Genomic DNA, 20,630 nt, shown 5'->3' on the forward strand with positions numbered 1-20,630 from the left:
AAGCTACATTATCCACGAGTAACATAGACTATATATGTACCACGGGCGAAGCCGGGGCGAACAGCTAGTAAATAATATATTAAATACAGCCATTACGACGAGAAAAATGCTTAATGAAAAATTTACTGAATTTTTTTGATGGGCGATCTTATTCTTTAGATAAGTACAGAAATTCTAGGGAGCAACTACATTTTCTTCACTTTGTTATGTATATTATCAACTGATTAACTGACGTTTAAAGTAGCTTTATATTGTAGTGTATTAAAAGTTAATAAATTAACTACTTATCGATCTAAATTCAATCATTTCTATCTCTCGGATAGGACTCAGGTAACGTGAACTCAGAAATGGGCGATATGTACAATGGATTCAATTCTTGCATATTCTTTCTGCTCTCTTGCGCTTCCTGTAAGAACTTAGCATACGCTCGTCTATCTGAGACTATTTGAGCGCTCTTTACGCCTAAAATGATTATTATTCCGCCGAGAATAACACACGCCATTGTTATAATCGCACTTGTCATGATCTTGGCGGTGGTTGGTTGGGAACATTCTTTTGATCTGATGACGATTTCCATGGATATCATAGATTGTACTGCTGCGTTGTAGGTGTATCTGTATTCACATTCAAGCCCGTCCTCCAAACGCCGCAAGATGCAGGGGATATCGAAGGATTTCTCGGTAGCTGAAAACAATTTTTGGGTTTCTTTAACCATGTAGAATTTAAAGAAGTGTAAAGTCCTATTTCCTCGTAAAGGGTATGGGTTACGTAAAAATTATTTAGTAATCTCTGGTATGGAACAAATGAAATGAAATACATCTTTTTTCCACTGGCAATCGAACTCAAGCCCAGACGGTTCGCTTACGGTTTTCTTAATAACCGTACCAACCAATTAAAGACTTCTATTAAAACATGTAGCAACGGAAACCATGTCCACGTGTAGATACAGTTTGAAATTAAATACGGCATAAATAATATTTAAAAGGAATAATGAATTATAAAAAAAAATATTTCCATACTAGCTTCCTATATTATCTATTCAATAATTAATATGAATTCAATATTAAAATACACGCATAGTACAAACTACTGTATAATATAATACTGTGTATAGGCATTAGGCATGGCTGCGTATTTTCTACTTTATAATTATTATCAATACGCGGGTAATTGCCATACAGATATAATCATAAATTTATACTGAAACCAGAGCAAAACTAGTTAATTAACAGTTAACATTAATAATACAGAAACATTACTTTTCAAACCAAATACGATTAATTTTCAAAACACATATCTTAACTGCTACATAAATTAGCGGAGTTTTTAGTCTAATGTAAATGAAGCATCTAATAAGTACTACTGTAAAAAAATAAACTAGATACCTATTTCTCTCTAATGGTACATTAAATCTCAACACCGATTACTGACGCAGTTACAGACAGCTATTACCCTAGATATCCCATTTATTATTCTCTAGATCATTGTAAACACACAATTTTATATGTTTATACGTACATTTAATATATTTTATATGCATCTATGATTAGAATTGGGTTGTGAAAGATGCAAACCTATACTTTTTAAGTTAGCAATACCAGGCATACCGCGATAAAATATGAACGTTTTTTACAATAATTTTTAGTTTAATCATCATAGCGTTAGTAATTACTATATGGTATACTGTAGATCTAATTTTAATAAAGTGAATGTCATTCTGATTAAGGTTTCGTAGTTTTAAAAATGCAATTATTTGTGTTTGCTTTATAGATTCTGGTTAAAGACTTCTCCGTTCTTCTTCCCCCATTCTCATACTCACCATCATGTAACCTCTCGCTAACAGTATAATTAACGCCCGCAATGCTGCACGACTCAGTGCAGTTGTTGTTCAAATGGCAGAGCACGCACGGCTCTGCGTTCGCGCACAGCGGGTTCTCGCACGTGGCGCACATTTCGCAGAACATGCCCGAGTATTTCATACCGTCTGCTGATGCGGAACATTCGCAACGACCTGGAGATACGATTTTCTTATGAATTGATATTTGTGTGAGAACTTCCTAAGTTGTACCATTCTTTGTATATGATCCTTCTTGAAATAATAATTATCCATAATAATTATAGTTAACGGATACAATGCGTGAAGAAAACATATAACTACCCAAAAATATCATCATCATGCTGCTCTATGCGAGAAATATTGCGCACAATACAAATACCTTTAATAAAAATGTGTACTTTACAACATCTTCACAAACACCCTACTTTTGTGTTGATGGCTCACCATCAGGCAGCCTACCGCGTCGGCTGACACCTTTACTATATAAAAAAAAATTTATTTGTTTGTAGATTGTCAGTAGCGTACCACACACACAGTCCCCATGGCCCGAGCACACCTCGCCCGTGGGCGGCGCGCAGGCGCTGACATCAGTTGTGCAGTCGCACGCGGCGCCACTCCAGCCCGGCTCGCATGCGCACTGCCCGCACACGCACACGCCGTGCTCCACGCCGCCGCACTCCATGCCGTTCATTCTGAAATTTTACACCGGATATTTAAATAGCGTATACGAGCATTGGCTATGACTGGAGAAATATAAAACTTCCATTAATTTAATGCTATAAAATCTTTAAAAAACTAAAAAAAAAATTGTTTTTTGTTGTCGTTTAAGGCTTAATTATTTTGCCATTATGGAAATTATCCAGTTTGAAAGCGTCCAAATGAATGAGATTGTAGCATATTTATAAGATTGGAATTTATTGCTAACTAGAACAACTGTAAATTGTTATTATATATAAATGTATGTTGAATATAATGAGTATAATGGAAAAAACATCACCTTACTGAAGTTAAATGCAGAAACATCATGCGTTGTTTACGTTATATGTTTTCCATTAGGCGCATAAGGTTTACTAGAAGTCTCAAATCTGGATTCTTATAAATTCAAGTGTAACTACTTAACTTGTATTAAACTTGTTTTAACGGTATCACCGTAATAACAACAATGACAAAACTATGATATACCAAACCGACAAATGCCAATTAAATACCGAAAACATAACAGAATTAGAACCCCCAACTCACCCACTAATCTCACAATCTTTACACTGGCAGAACTTGCCACTAAAGCCGCGATCACACTCGCATTTCCCGCACAAGCAGTCCCCTGCGCCGGAGCAGGTCATCAGGCGGGTGGAGTTGGGCTCTCGGCATTGAGACAGCAGCGCTACAGACGCTGCATCATCTTCTATGGAGCAATCACATTTTGGCCCAGACCTGAATGATAATAAATTTCATGTGTATAAGGATTAAGGTTTGTTATGGTAGACTAAGTATTTTTAACAAACATCCCGTCAATATAACGCGATTAAAACTCGGATATACGTTTTGGGTGGCGATAGATAATTATAGAGAAATGATTCGATGATTAAATTTATATAATAATGCAATAACTATGGTTGAATATGTTTAGGATAAATTGTTATAATAGTAAATAAACAAAGGGTTGCCTGGAAGAAATCACTCCAAAATGATAAGGCCGCCCCGTTATACATTATCTTTAACTAGTGTTTATATTTTCTTTTTTATTCTTCTTTCTATAATGTGTAATAAAAGTGTTAATTAAAAAATGAAAATAAATAAATAAAATAAATATAACGACAATAACTGTTTCATCTGACTTTACTTTTGTACATTGTATGCATTCCCGATAATGTAACAAAGGAAAGTTGCTCTCTGAGTTTTTTTTTATGTCATAGTCGGCAATGGAGCTGGTGGGTCGCCCGATGGTAAGCGCTACCACCGCCCATGGACATTTGGAGAGGTGTAAGGTCGAATGCAGACCTTACGCCTCTTCAAATGGATTGCCGACTGCAAAATGGAAAGGGATTAGGAAAGGATTGAAGAGAGGAATAAAGGAAATGACTGGAAAGGCTAAGGAAGAGGATATGGGCCTCCGGCTCCCCCACTCACCGAACTAAACACAGCAGTATGCTATTTCACGCCGGTCTTCTGTGGGGGTGTGGTACTTCCCCGGTGCGAGCTGGCCCAATTCGTGCCGAAGCGTGCTCGACTACCACATTCGAGCACGCTTCATGCTCTCTGATTAAACTCTACGTTCAAATACTTTCAACAATAGATATACTATATACCCGATAAATAATACCAAACATACATTACAACAAAAACATTTCAACCAATTACCAACATCCGAGTTATTTTAACACACATTAAACCTTAAGCAAAGTTAAGCTTACCATCCTTTATTACACTGGCAAACACCACAAACAAGGTGAGAGTGTGTAGGGCACGTCAACGACATGTCCTTTATCAGATCACTCTCGCAGTTGCACCCGCATTGTATATCCACCTCCAGGGTCAAGGAATCCTGGCCCAACTGACTTTCAGATATCGTGATTGTTTGGTGCGACTGGAAATAACATAACAGTATTACGATTTAGTTAAATACCAATTGTTCGACTACTTTGTATCAAACTTTTAACTGATTTAATTTGCATCATCACATAATTAAGTTTATTGTATTTAACCCTCATAGGAGGCCTGTGTCCCAGCAGTGGGAACATATATGGGCTGATAATGATGATGATGATGATGATGATTTAATCATTAATTAATAAGGCAGAATATGCAATATTTCAATTGTATAAAAACAATTCAAGAGTACAGATCATAAAAATTATGTTCCGCATTACATTCAATATTTGATCAAAAATAAGAGAAAAGTGAGTTTATATAAAATGCAAATATTTAAGACGTTGAATTTTAAATATAATATCTATTGGAAATACTAAATAAATAAACACCACGTATAAGATACTACAAAAACTATAATGTTATTCAAATAAGTTGCTAATTAATGTAATACACATACGCAAAACAGATACGAACCTTTTTAAATTCGGGACAGGAATCCAGCGTAACGTGAGCCTCGTAATTAAGAGTCATGCCGTACTCGACGCCGGAGCAGCGCCTCGCTTCAATCAACATGCCACCTTTCACTCCACAATCGGTAAAGTACTTAACCTTCACAGGGCCCGAACTGGCATCGTCTTCGAAATCCACGACACTCACAATGTCTTCGTAACCCGTTTTTACTAACTTCAAAATGTTAGAACTGTCGCTTTCCAATTTAGCGATGTACGTGAAATCGCTTAGGAGTTGGTGTAAGCTATCGTAGTGGTCTTTTACACTTTCCGTGACTGCGAAAATAACGTTAACCTGAAATTTAATATGATGTTGAATAAACAAGACATAATTGCTTTTGAGAGCTTCTCAATTTAATACTTAGTTTTAAAAGACAGTAAAATATATCAAAAGCACCTAAAAATTGAATAAAATTGTCATTTATGTTTAAGCTTTTAAAAACGTTTAGTTATTAAGCATTTAAACCCTCAATTTCAATTAGATAATTAAGTGTACTTAGCATAATTTTGGCTCGTATAGTCGGAAGACATTCATAGTGTAGGTGGCAATATGAAAGAAAATATTAGCTTAAGCTGTTTGACCGAAGAAAATAGAATAAACATTAGCGAAGATTAAACAAAAACCTTACACAACCGAATGAGTAACTCAAAACATAAGTACACTATAATCTTTGCGATAAGGAAAGAAAAGAATTGCGTAACATATTTTAATCTATTTCTGCAAACAGTGCCTGATTCTATTTACCTTATACTTATCTAAGAGTCGGTAAACTTGTGCTATGGAGGGATAGTCGTATTTAGCGGCTTCAGAATAATACCCGTTTTCGTCTAAATGGCATGTTTCATCGTTTTTCAGGGAAGCGCCGCCTGTAAATAGATCGTGATTTGTTAATAATTTAGCAATTGCAAATCTGCAAATAGTATATAGACTTATTTAAAACATCCTAATTAAATGTGAAACATTTATCTGCGCTTGTGTATGAATATTATTAAATATAAATGATTTAGTCTTAGTATAGTTTAAGGTATTTAGCCGAATACCTATTCTGTGGAATTATAAATTAGTTATTGAGGATTTTGATTCTGAATTAGGTATTTGAGCGTGACCCCTTGTTTTTTAAGGTATTTATTATACAATCACCTAATTTTCCATCGCCAGCGGTATGCAGCAATCCGTCAGACAATAAAATGATAATTTTCCGGCTCCGCGCAGCCCAGCCAATCCGGCTGCCGCAAGTGATCGCTTGAACAAGCGCATCTAATTGCGCCTCCGCGTTATCCAAATTTGCCGTCACAGAACTGCTGTTTACACTCTCTATGAATGCATTCACCTAGAAATAAATAACAATATATTTTAATAAGTATCATAATATCGAATAATCGTTCTATTTCAAATTGTACAAACATAAAGATTTTCTACCTAAAGCAATACCAATATTTTTTAATTATAGGGCGATTAATACTTTGCCAAAGTAAGAAGTTCATTTTACCCATGTTATTATGAAACATATTTTGATGTCACAATCGCTAATAAATCCATAATTTTACAAATAGGGTTTAGTTAGTTTGATTTTGTTAATATTTGTTAGTACTGCTAACAATAATTAACAAATTCACGAAGAAACTTAATAACATGTGGTTTCATAAATTGCCAATCAAAAAGATAATTTATTAAGTTATACTGAATAATATTTGATTGAATTTTATCAACAAATTACCGTATTAGTAAGGGATAGATGATGTTTGTAGCTGTAGGTAGCCTCGCAATCTTCTTCCTCAACAGTGCAGGGGTTGGCCCTACGCCCCGGGTCTACACTTATAAAAGGCATAACAGGCTTCTCGGCAAAACTTCCAAATCCTAATCTAGAAATTATCACGATCAATATATTATTGTTTTCATAGACCTCATGGAGACTGTCTCAAATACTACAAAAAAAAAAACAACTTTACTAAGCTGTGTCATTAACCCAAAATATATTTTGTTTTGCTATTTAATAGTAGTACATTTTTACGCATGTGCACGTTCGAAAATACGCTAAAGTTTTGCGTTATTATATTTATATAATTTGTCTTATATTAGCATCATAATGAATGTTATAAATGAAAGCCTTTAATCATAAATTAATATAAAAATTGGTAACTACCTAAAATTATCAGTCAAGTTTTTCAGCATTTCAGGAAGATCGTCCCTCAAAGACACGAGCGTCTCCTTGTCGTCCTTCATCGACCACGTGAGATCCATCAAGTAGTACAGATCTAACGGATAATTTCTCGCTGGACGGTATTGAAACTGGATTTTTCTTGTTTCACCTGAAAACAAAGTATCTAATTTAGAAAATAACCTATTTATAGCTAGATCATCTTTTAGACTTTGCAACTGTAGTAGCAAATTTTAATGTAAATATAATGAAGAAACAAATCTTTATTAGTTTTCTCTAGTCTCTTATACTCTTACACTCATTTGATATCTTTTGCTTTTATATCAGTTCAACAAATAGAGATATCTAAAAAATATAAATATCCCTTACTTCCCCAATAGAGCTTGATTCGAAAAAAGACTTTTTTTTCTTCTTTTTTCATTTCATTACAATCAAACTCTACTTACGTGGTTTTAAAGAAAGCTTTATCCTCTGCGGTTGGATCTGTACAGCCTCCAGACTGTCTGGCAACATATCTTGGAGGCTGCGATTGTCTGACACCTGCCACACCGACTTCTCTGGCCGTTGTATCATACCTTGTCCACATCCGAAGGCGACTAAGCTGGAATATTTGTATGATTTAACTACTTTCTTAGATTTGAGTATTTTCAGATTAAATAAGTGTATAAATAAAAGTATAAGAGAACTTTGAGAGCTAAAAAAATATGATATTACTTAAATGTCGTTCAAATTTATAAAGATTATTGTTGTACGATTGATCAAAACGCGAAAAATTTCTAAACAAACTACTGAAATTTTGTATACAGAGGATGTTGTAAGTGTTTCTCTGTAGGTATCACAACTACAACTGCTCCAGAAATATACAATACAATGTAAAAACAAATATTTATTATGTTTATTACGATATGTGCAGGGAACACACTATATTTATTTATTTACACTTTATTGTGCTGTCATACATAACGCATCCTTAAAATAAATGACTTAAAACTAAACCAGCACAGCGGTCGGCCTTATCACTAAAGAGTTATCTCTTCCAGGCAACCAACTATAATACATACGTGAAGGTTTTAGACTACCCACTGTGTATTAATACATCATTAAAAATTATAAACATAAAAATTACACTCGATGCCAAATAGGGCAAAGGTCACTTCTTTTAAACCTGTACATCTCATTCTGAGCGCTTTTACTGTCTTAAAACATTTTGTTCGCCGTCGATCAATGATAACATTAACTAACTCAGCATGCGTTTCCAATGAAATAAACCTCCGGCCGTACTTGCTACGCTGTTGATGCGTTATCATAGATATTACAACACACAATACACAGCATTCTTGTTTCTTAAACTGTTAGTAGTTAATTGTATAAATGATTTAGAAATTAAAAACTTTTCAACGGATTTTAAACGCGATTTATTCATTATATTATTAACCCGACGTTTCGAACACTACGCGCGTCGTTCGTGCGCGCGTTTAAAATCCGTTGAAAAGTTTTTAATTTCTAAATGTATAATACTCGCGTAAAACCAAACACAAGAAAATACTATGTATAAATGATGTAAAATACTTAACGATGATGGGCCCAAAAAATTAATTGTAACATATCGCCTATTTTAATAGAATTTTACATATACTGTACTATTCGGGGTTTAAAAGGGAAGAGAATGAGGTAATTGTTACGTAAAGTCAAGTTCACGGTATAATATCAATATGGCAACATGATTATATGGCTAACATATTACAAAATATTACCAAGCCAAGATTTTTTTTGTTGATATTCAAAGATATATACATTAGACTATAGCTTTCGAATCGTAGCCTATTATTATGATGCTTTACGTCCCATTGATCCCTTCACGTTGTAATCACGATCTAAGATCAATCAAAAAATGACTTGATCAGTCTCTCATTCAAGGTGCGAGTAACGCAAATAACTGTTGTAATTAAATGTTGTTAACCTCCCGCATTGTGTGCCGCAATTGTGCAAGGGAGTATTATTACAATAAAATTTCATTTCAGATAATTTCGTTTAAAATAGTACATTTTAATAAAATTACGCAATACAAACATATATATAGATATATAACAAGCCACATGAATACGTGCGTACATGCATGTCTCAACCATCTGTTTAAGCCGAATAAGCCGCTTCATTAATAGCCTAGGCTCTTAATTAAACGGCGCCGTATCTGAATGATATCCAGCCGTAGCGATTAATATAACAACGGCTATATAAAAACCATAAACCTATAAGCTAGATAAGAATATCCTACACCCTTTCTCGGGTCTGAAACTATCTCTGTACCAAAATTCATCCAAATCGGTTAACTGGTACACGCGTGAAGAATAGAGGCAGTCAGACAGATTGAGTTCATTTAACATTTATACACAATAATAGACCTTAGTCTATAGTCCATAGTCCAATAAGAAGTTACCTCTCATCATCATTGCAGCGTGGAGCAGTGGCTGGGTAGTAAGGGTCGGCGCACCAGCGGCAATGCGACGCGGCGGAAAGGCACGGTCCACACTCCTCATGCTGGATGCAAACCAGCTTGTTTATTAGATCCTGCTGTTGTATCACTGGAACAATTGTATGAATACGCATTGTAATAGGTGTTTCGGAAGTGTTCATAAGGTGTAAAAAAAACAAATATTACATACGTAATATAGGTATTTTTTGTTTACTCTAATACATAAATTTTAATGATTTACGATGTATTTACCATCTGAATTGAAAATTAGAAATATGATAGAAGGTATATATTCTCTACATAAATAGGTAGTAGGTACCTATAGTTGCGTGATTATAAGATTTTTATAAGTTATTTTTCGAAACATTGTAATATTACGATAATTAGTGTTATATGAATATTGTGTAAAGTATGTGATCATTTTTGAAAACGATAATGAAAATTCTTTATTGCGTAAAAAATCAAAAAATAAGCAGTCGTACAACAAAACTTAAACTAAATTCGCAAAGGGCGGCCTTATCGCTAGGTAGCGATCTCTACCAGGCAACCCTAACAACAAAGGAAAATAAAAATATGTGCAGTTGTCATTTTTATGTGCAATTGTCAGCTATTAAAAACTTCAAGTGCAACTAAGAATAATGCACATGTTTATTTAAAGTGGTAATGTAATTATAACTAAACTAACATCGCTGCCAATTGGTATCGCGCCCAAAGTAAACCTTACCTTGAAGCTCAGCTGCTTGCATCACTTTACAAATGAAAACGATATCAGAAGAGAGAAAGTTTGAACCTTTAACCTTTCTTCTACGGTATTTGCTTATTTGCATATGTTTTAACGTTATTAGGGAATGGGTGTGCCTATAGACCTATAAGTAATTTGAGGCACAAATAAATGCATGTAAGCTCTGAAAAGTCGTCTCTCAATGTAGCTATATGACATTACTAGCGGAATACATTTTCATTTTGCACTAATTCTCTAACGCTGGAGGAAAAAAATTACTTTAAAAAATGTTAGATTTGGTAGAAGCAATGGTAAATCCACCGAAAATAATCGTGTAACCTTACTGTATTAGAAAACCAGTCAGATTCGTGGCATCCACGATTTCACATGTCGGTGTCTTTTATCTGAGGCTTTAAGAGTATAGCAAGATTAACGTGTGCTTCGGGTTTAATCAAAGCCACGAAAATACCATAAATGATTGTTATCGGCCATCATGCTATCAAATCTTCTAACCCTGTAGAGCTTAAATATAATGTGGATGAATGTCTGTTATCCGATTCTTCTTTTCATTTGTTATATTCAAATATATAAAATATAGTTTATAATTGCTATAATATTACCTAAAGAAAAGTTTATATGCCTCATGGTAAGAATTTCAGCAACTCAGTATTTACTTCTACTAGCTGCTTGCCCCGGCTTCGTCCGTGGTACATACCCTATGTCACTCAGATTTGAATCTTTCTAATGGTGAAAGAATTTTTAAAATCGCTCCAGTGGCTTTCGTGTGAAAACGTTACAAACATACAAAAGCTTCCTCTTCATAATATTAGTGTAGATAAATCTTTTAAGAACACACGTTCTATTCATTGATAAAATCAGTCATCGAATATCATTCGCTATCTAGGACACACATGACAGAAAAGAAAAATGGTAGTGGTCAAAGCGGTAAATAACAATAGAATTAATGTCATTAGCGATACAGACACTAGACAGGTTCATAAGTGTGGCCTGAATCGTGCCGCGACTTATTTTACGCATTGCGTACCTATCATTGTTGTCAGAGCAATTCACATATAATGGAAACTTTTGAGAATGCTTTTCAAATATATTTAATTTTTGTTATGCTTTTCAAAGACAAAAGTGGCTTAACATATATAGTATTATCTTAGTAAAAGGGCTGGCAGGCTGTTTACTTAAATTGTGACATTGTTTATTTGTTAATGTCCATTAAAATTTTATTTTTTATGAATGAAAACCTACCTGTACCGAAACTAAAACAATCCGCTACTAAAAATGTATCTTATAAACTCTACGTGTTTGAAAGTATCATAAAAGCGATTGAAATAGCTATTTATATGAATGTATAATGTAGGTCTTGAATGTATTTCTAAAGAAACATTATTTGTTTATTTCGACCGTCCGTTTCTTAGTTAGTTGTTTGGACTCATTGTAATATAACACCATCATACCCATCTGGGGTATATTTAAGGCCTAATGAAATGCAAACATACAATATGAAACAACTTTTTACTAATATTTAATTTAAAGGATTTACATTGATACAATTTACAAATGTTTGTTTTTACGACTTTCAAAGTGACTTTTCAATACTGATTTAAACGACTTGAAAAATATGAATATTGTAAATACAGTTTCATGATATTTATTCAAAGCAATTTACATTTCACATTACTTTAAGGACCGTGTGAAAAAATAGCATCATTTTGTTATCAGTACCTATGATAACAAAATAATGATTCAAGCATGACACAGACTTACGCCGACCTCAATCCGCATACTCGTCGCACCCATTGATTACTTATTTGTTTATGTACGGAGACACTACACGTCTATACTGAAAATGCGTCTATTTTTATTCAATAGAAGGCACGTAAACTTGCATTCTCAGTTCCATATTTTGAAAAATGACTTTTTGGAATAGGTATTATTATTATTCCCTTATAGTACTTTACAACTTATTATCAACTACTCGGTACACTTCCTTACTTTCGTTAAAATAATTTCAAATAGCATTGTAATAGTTCATCATATAAATTTGTCGGCATTCGTGTTTTTAATGAAATTCGTCGGTAAAAACTGTGACACCTACACCAGTCGCAAATATGGTATAATGACTTCCATTTAAAACCAAAGCGAACTCACTGTGTCAGCTTTGAACTTTTTCGAAGAATGCTAAACATTTTAACAACTTTTTGCTTTGTATAGCTGTAAGAAAATCAACGATATGAAATTTTAAAGTTACATCAATAGTTTTATGAAAATGTATTACAATATGCTTCTTATATGACAGTATAGTAAATTGTCACCATGAATTATTTATTTCTTAGGAAGAGTTACATTGTGTGTGTATATTCAAAATACAATATTTTAGTGTGCATTTATTATAAGTGCTTTATAACAAATAATGACTGTTTAATTTTAAAAAGCTACTATCGTGTTTTCTTCGTAGGCAACAACGTTCTGGAAACAATTTAAGACATGTAATATTTTTACCACAAGCTCATCAACATCTTACGAAATAGATATGAGAGGTCCATCTTTACTGTTTACATTTAAGTCTAGGTATCTAGCTTCTTCTTTATATCGAATAGTATCTCAAACAAATCAAACCTGTAAAGTGATCACTTTAAATGTTCGAATAAAACAAAGCTGAGCTATAATTAAATGTAAATATTAAGTGGGCGTGTATTGACATAAAACAGATGACCGCAACATGAAGCAAAATAATATGCTTACATCATTTACATGGTCAATCTATGTATCTGCTTATTTGGATTCATATTAAATAAATATAATATAAACTAAAGATAGCATGAAAACACGAAAGTTACAATTTTAGTTCTAAATATGTTATATATTCTGTATCTAAACGGTAAAATTTATAACAGTTTACCTATTACGTTAATTCACCGACTTTGTTTGCTCTGGAAATAAAAGTTATTTTTAGGGTTCTCTACCCATAGGGTAAACCGAGGCTTTAATACTTAAGACTTCCCTGCATTATAACAAAAATTAATAATCACAAACCGGGGTTATGCACGATTATGAATTAGTTGGGTGACAATATTATTGTCGCGACTCACACTGGACTGGAGTTTTTCGAGTATATACTCACACTACTCCAAAGTAAGTCCATAACGTAATTTTTATATAATACTAGCTGACCCGACAAACGCTGTTCTGCCTTATCCTTATCATTTTTGTTATAAAAAATAGATGTTGGCTGATTCTCAGACCTACCCGATATGTACACAAAATTTCATTTGAATCGGTCCACCCGTTTCGGAGGAATATGGTAACTAACATTGTGCCACGACAATTTTATATATAAGAAAAACCATCGATATATTACCCTTTAATTAATACAAAACCTTCTCACATATCAAATATAATACGCAAGAAAGTATATGAAACATAACAACAGACAATTAATTGGACGCACATGGCGCCGCGGGATGAAGCTATTCATCTAATACCTATTACACGCACGTGTTAAAGCGAATAAAATTGTAGCATCCATTTTCTGATATATTTGACACCCTATAATTAAAGCTGCATTGTTGGTCTTTCATAAGTATAGAAGCGACGCTTTTTCTTCACTTTCTTTAATTGGTTATACCAAAGGTTTACGAAGTTGAACAAAGTTATACTATTCAATTTAATATCTATAATGAATTTATGAATTTTATAACGTGTCAACTTCCGTTAATTATAAGTAATTATTATAAAATCCGCAGAGTATCCGAATTTTAAAATTTTCATATGCCACGTCACATGTATTTTAACTAAAACGGTTGAATTTTAAAGGTTAATCTGTAATGCGATGATTTTTTTTCGTAAGAATTAAGATTAAGAGAGTCAGATTTTTGTTCGATATAAGTAGATTTAGGATTATAGATAGAATTATTTTATTTTTGTTTATTAGTTATTTACTTTTTCTACGTATGTACATATATATTAACAGTAGAATGGTTACGTTCTACGTTTGTATTTATTCATGGAACGTTATTTAGGTCTGCTTACATTAGAATCGTGATGTATCCTCAGCGACGTCAACATTTCATCTCAATAAAACTTGTATTTCATATGTATTATATATATTAAAAATTATCTTCCGTTTTTCTCAATTTGTCGAGGTTTTTGATTCTTTCAATTTAACTGCTACATACTATGACCAGTATGGTATAGAAGATTTTAGTTTAATATTTATAAATATTAATATTTAATAATCATTAAGATTCAAATTTACACAATTCACCATTATCACCGAATTAAATAAACAACAATATTGTCTACTAAAGTACTAAGGTAGGGATATAACAATATTCTACGCAAAAACAATAAATTTGTAACGTCATATACTTTGTATTGTAGCAATTAACTAACTAGAAACTCCCACTAAGTTTTAAAGTTTATTACAATAAGGAAGAGTTTATTTACAGCGCAACACGCTTATGTATTTATAGATAACATTGCGATGCACTAAATTTCAGTTCAAATTATCTATCTAAACTTAAATGTTTGTTCAAAAATACCCGCTTACGTGTACAGGAATTCAGGATCATTGTGTTGATCCTTATGTATGAAGGAAGATCTAGAGATTTAAAGAATATTTAATTGTGGGTTAAAGTTATGTTACAGTTGTGTATTTTAGTATCGGGCCAATTTAACCAAAAACGTACCTAATTCATCTTGTTTTTTCCGTAACACATTTTTTATTTACCTTTGTAAATACCTCATCTGTCGCTTAAAGATTTAAAAATATCAGAAAATCCTTTAAACTTTTCACTTCCATACTTTCATCATCATAAACACGAAATCGTTGCATCGATGGAGTTAATATTAAAGCTTTTACGACGTTCAAACTAATTCCGTCAACGTGGAAACAAAATACCAAAGAAACAGTAAGCACGTGTCATTGTCCCGAATTAAGTCCGAAAATTCATTCCCAAATAGAATATTTCCTATTTCTGAAGACAAACTTCCATAGCAGGTGGGTTTCGGATACGGCCCGCTCCTTCGGTTTATTTTTGAAGCACATTTATTTTATGGACTCACCGACATCACATAAATCATTCTTTTTGTAGATAAACGTAAGTAATAGGACGTTTATGGTCTGATAAAGACGAAGTAACTTTAAATTTAATAATTGCAGCTATTTCCGTATCGCGTGCATTTTTATAGGAAGGTCTATGCATGAATGAAATGTATTAATTTTGTTTAATTTATACTTTTCAATTAAACATCTACAAAATAAACATAATGTAATGGCCCATTATTATTAGCTGGATATTATAATATCTTTGTTTAAGAAAAACCTAATACCCTCTGCCTGCTTCGGTTAACAGTCTCATATTTAAAAAATACGTGTACTATTTAATTAATAGGTATCAATTATTATGAACTTCCAAGAAAATAGCAGTAAATGTCACTTATTTTTTTTAAATATTGTGCATAGAATTTATTAAAGAGATCTTTTAATGAGATGCGGCCTCTTAAAATAATAAAAATAAATTATTATAACTTTTGCACATATAAATAAAACAAATTAACTGCCTTTCCCAATACGAAAATCATAAATAAAATAATGCTTATACCGGGATTTAAAACTATAAATGATTAGTAAATATGTGATTCAGCCACGTTCCACGCCCTAAATTCAAAAACATTAATCTTTATTACAACAAAAGGCGAAAACAATTTCCATCTGCATGGAAAACTTACCTTGGCCGTGAACATATCCAATAATAAAACACACTAACAATAACACTTTATTGTACATGATCGGGTTTAATTAAAATTACATGTGTATCGGATATTTGCACGTGCGTGAATCAACTGTAACTCGATCGGATTCGCGATGAGTGATAAGTGATAAGGGCTGATAAGATGATAAGGGAAGGCGCGGGCAGCGCCGCCGCGCTAGCTCGTTCCGCGTCTCCGACATCTGCCGTACTACTAATCTACCTTCGTAAACTGTGAATAGACTCTACCTATGTAGGCCGTCTACGCAACAAGTTTTACGACTACTAAAATTGGGCAACGTCCATTGCGTAGCTCCAACTGTAGAAAACTTTGTGAACAGCTAAACAGTCGGCAGTGGATAACCTACAAAGTTTTTCGTGATAAGAACGTTTGAGTTTAGTGAATTTCAGTCGTTGATAACACTGTTTTTCAGCTACGTCATGCTGCACGCGTCATAATTAATTGTAATAAATTGAATTCTTAAGGAGCAATTCCAAAATATACAATTAAAAAGAATTGAAGATATACCATTTATTAATGTTATAATAATTGACATAAATACTTTATTAAACAGTTTTCAATTAATACATGAAGGTACCGACGGTTAATAATTTAACAATTTAATTATTTGACTTGACATCATCGTAAACATGATGTACCTACATGATAGGTTTAATACTCAACATTTTATGAACTATTTATCATGAACTTCCATATTCATTGATTAAATTTAGATAGTCCATGATGTTATTAATTGAAATTTTCATAAATTTTATGTAAACGACATCACGGTACTGAACAAACGCAGCTGATAAAAAATAATTCCTCTAATACTTTTTGAATTTGTTTGTCAAAAGAGACAGAGCTTTTACAGCTCCTAATCTCTCATACAGAAGATGCATAGAAAGTACCCTATTACGCCATTTTGTTACGAAAGTAATGAGCACCAAAATGACGTTATCACACGTAATCACATGAGGCGGCGGGAATTGGACAAAATTGTGTCACGATAAGAGAAGACTCCACTAATGGTAATTGGATCAACTATCTTTACCGACTTCCGTAAAAAATGTGTTCCTTAGTCAAAACTGTTGCTGTTAGAAAATATTTGGCTTCGGTTATATTTGAGCTTCAGGATTTATGTAAGATATTTCTATAGATGTGCTTGTGTGCTGAAAAAAGTGCAGGATTTTTTAGCTCATAAACAGGCTATAAAGTTACTTTTCATACCTTACCTAAACAATTAATTCCAACACGTTACCATACTTTTTTATTTTCTATCTTACCGCAAGCGTATAAGTCGACAATAAGCAATTCAGTTCAACTCAGTAGGCGTCGAGGCCATGCAATAAGGCTTAATGCGAATGTCTACTTCATTGTAGGCGTAAGCCATTTACTACTTTGCGGATGACGTCGATTACAACATTTAACAACAAACCTAAATAAATGCTGTTGTGCTAAAAGGTTTATGGATGTAACAAAAATTACATACGTTTTATATGGAAGTTAACGTAAAATCTTCTGATATCGTTTCAGAATTGGCTTAATGTGATCATTAACTAATTGTGGTGCTTTTGTTCAATTTTGATCAAACAACTGTTTAAGATGTTAGTTTAGATCAAACTATTTACAAAGGTCGTGAAATAAATAAAGAGAAAAAATCTCACAAAATACAAATAAAATTTAACGTAGACCGTACCCACTCAATTAAGTGGCGCAGGTCCCATCAATTTGTCAAGTATGTACTTACACCTTTAAGTGCTCGTTTCGAAAAGTGTCATAAAATACTAACTGATGGAGTAACACCTTACACCCCACTTAGCACCTAATCACCAACCTGTTCTTTAACTGTGAGCTTCTATTGTTCACCATCAGTTCTGTTTACTCAAACCATTTAAACGTATAAAAGATAGAGTTGACGGAAGCTTCTTGATTCTTGTAACTATTTTAATATGCATTTCGGTATGGCTTGTTTCCTGTCACGTCGCAAGATCGCTTTTGTAGTTAAATGACCCACTTATGACTTACGGAGCCCTTCATACCGTTATTTCATTAAACGGCCCAAATCAAGGTAAGTTGGAAGCATACGGCCGTCTTAATTGGGAGAGTTATAATGAATGTGCTATGAATAAATTAAGTGTAATAATAAGTAATCACGTACAGTATGCAAGTTAGATGACGTCAGATTGATGTGTAGTTTTGGAAGCCTTATAGATTTAATGCGAGTACGTATGAGCTATAAATGGGAATGCGTGTTCATAATTTATTTTATTATGTTTATATTTTAAATTGTCTATTACATAAATAATACAGTGAGGCTTTTTAGAACATACATATTTACGACAAGAACTTTCGTTAACATGGAAATTGATTGAAAATAAATTTCGTGAAGCAATTCAATTCGTCAATGACCTAATATCCGACCTAATATGTGATAATTAGGAAGTTGCGTATATTCGATATAATTGTGGCCATTTAATGATTTAAATATTAAAAATATATCTCAGTGTCTGCCTACATCTTCGACATCTTTGCTTTTACGATGTTTCTTAATTTTGGCATCACGCGTTGCTTCTAACATTTCGTAGTAATGATTAACCGGTTGAAACCAAGCGAAACCACATTCAGCCTTCCCTAACCAAATGTGGCCGTTGGGGTCAATGAGTTTTAGTTTCCCAACAGGTGAATTTTCAACGAAATCACAAACAAGCGTGCTTCCATCTGGATAAATATACCTTCCCGGGCCAGCGTAACACCAGTCTTTGATTGTTCCCTCGTATTTAGCTGTATCGGTAAATATTATGGACACTTCTTCATTAGCACCAAATCGGTCAGCTTCCCAATTCCCGGCGTAGATGTCGCCTTCATTTGTTGTGTAAACTCCAGGGCCTATCAAACAATGATAATTACGTAATTTTGGAATCGTAACAAGGTACTCTAAGTAAATATTCTTTACTTTAAAGCTCTTCGTGATCTGTCAAATAGCTTTAGAGGGGGATAATCCAACACTTTAATCTTAATATGTACATTTTGGAGGCGATAAAATTAAACAATTTTTTTATTTATTTTTATAATAGCACCATCGTAGGTCTTTTGTGTGCAATATAGGACTAAGTATTTATTTATTGTAGTATAACCAGCCAAAAAATAATATTCTGAGTATGTTAAAGCAGTATAGTAATAAGATTCGAAGTTAGAAATCTGCATTTGAAAGAAGAAAAGGTGTATACAATGTTAGTAAAAAGATTTGTGTTGTTATCCTCACAGAGACATAGGTAGGTATGTAATAGCGCAGCGAAGCTATACATTATTCACCTTTAGTATCTAGGTAAAAGGTGCGTCCGTATTCTGTATAAAAAAACTAAATAATACCAATTATAAACAAGTATTTGAAATAATTTTTACACACTAAGTATTTAAAAACGTATATATATATATATATATATATATATATATATATATATATCAATGTGAGATAAAATCAATTTATCAACTACCAGAAGACAAAAGATCATTAAATTCATCATTTTGACAATTGGAGCGAAACACACGGGTTATGGAGTGGAATGGAGCTACAAACTGATACGGTTCATTAAATTTTACTTAATGAAATACAAAAACATTCTTTAACGCTTCGCTAAGCTGTTCGGAATGTTGAATGGGCGAATTGATGGTTACTATTCCATAAGGACTTCTCTTTTTGTCGAGTACGCGTTGTTTTTTTTTTTTTACAAGACAATATGAGATGTGACAGATTGTCAAGCACATTAAATAGCTTTACTAAGCTAGATATGCCAATTCTCACGCCTGCTCTAGGTGATAGGCTTGATATTTCGTTCATTTAGTGATAGGGTTAGTAAATCTTATAAAAAGCATAAGAAAAAAGCCTTTTCTTTGCGATTTTACCATATTGCTCGCTTGCGAACCACAATATTGTAATGAATTATTCATAATAATATGTCTTACTAACAATAACTTTAGCTACATTTAAATTAGATGTCTGGTGGTATTTAAAAGGGTTTAGGCTTAAAGAAGAGACAGACGAGGTTTCTGGGCCATTTAAGGAAAAGTAAGACAGTCCCTAAGTTTTTCGTACATAGTTTCTATTCCCGTAGTATTTCCAAGATAAAAACTTCTTGCTTTCCGATAAAATCAAATGTTTTAGTTTGAGTTTAAAAAAAATGTACTGTACATGAAAACCATTCAACATTTTTACGTTACGTACATTGACACGTATATACTTATAGGAAATAATACGAATATGTGATATTATATTAGATATAATTTAATCTGCTAACCGTGCATTTTAACGCTCCGGTCCTTCTTTTTGGCTTCAAAGAATCCATCATAGGTGTCGCCTGTGTTATGTCGGAAGAACCCTTGGTCCTGAACGACGGGGACTTCTTTTACTACTTTCTTTTCTTCGCCATCCGATTCGGGCTCACCAGGAGAATCGACCATTTTAATGCGATTCTATAATTTTTTCACAAAAACGTTTTTTGGTAAGAGGATATCATAAGCCGCTCTAAAATTTAAATGTTTATCGTTAAAATAGAGATAACAAATTAGATAT

General features: G+C 33.2%; 2 protein-coding genes across 2 annotated transcripts; both read right to left on the bottom strand.

Annotated features, from left to right (window-relative positions):
- Positions 1-74: 74 nt before the first annotated feature.
- On the bottom strand, positions 75-16,264 carry LOC119840293 (integrin beta-nu). Its single transcript, XM_038366843.1, has 13 exons — positions 16,037-16,264; positions 9,535-9,679; positions 7,544-7,698; positions 7,083-7,248; positions 6,657-6,801; positions 6,080-6,269; positions 5,684-5,805; positions 4,904-5,233; positions 4,252-4,424; positions 3,080-3,271; positions 2,363-2,529; positions 1,820-2,011; positions 75-684 (listed from the first exon to the last, which is right to left on the bottom strand). The coding sequence occupies exons 1-13, from the start codon at positions 16,092-16,094 to the stop codon at positions 299-301; spliced, it is 2,421 nt and encodes an 806-aa protein (XP_038222771.1). The 5' UTR covers positions 16,095-16,264; the 3' UTR covers positions 75-298.
- Positions 16,265-18,560: 2,296 nt separating this feature from the next.
- Positions 18,561-20,518, bottom strand: LOC119840185 (phosphatidylinositol 4-phosphate 5-kinase 1-like). Its single transcript, XM_038366698.1, has 2 exons — positions 20,356-20,518; positions 18,561-18,946 (listed from the first exon to the last, which is right to left on the bottom strand). The coding sequence occupies exons 1-2, from the start codon at positions 20,516-20,518 to the stop codon at positions 18,561-18,563; spliced, it is 549 nt and encodes a 182-aa protein (XP_038222626.1).
- Positions 20,519-20,630: the final 112 nt, after the last annotated feature.

The sequence above is a fragment of the Zerene cesonia genome, chromosome 5, assembly GCF_012273895.1.
Source record: "Zerene cesonia ecotype Mississippi chromosome 5, Zerene_cesonia_1.1, whole genome shotgun sequence".
Taxonomy (NCBI): Eukaryota; Metazoa; Arthropoda; class Insecta; order Lepidoptera; family Pieridae; genus Zerene; species Zerene cesonia.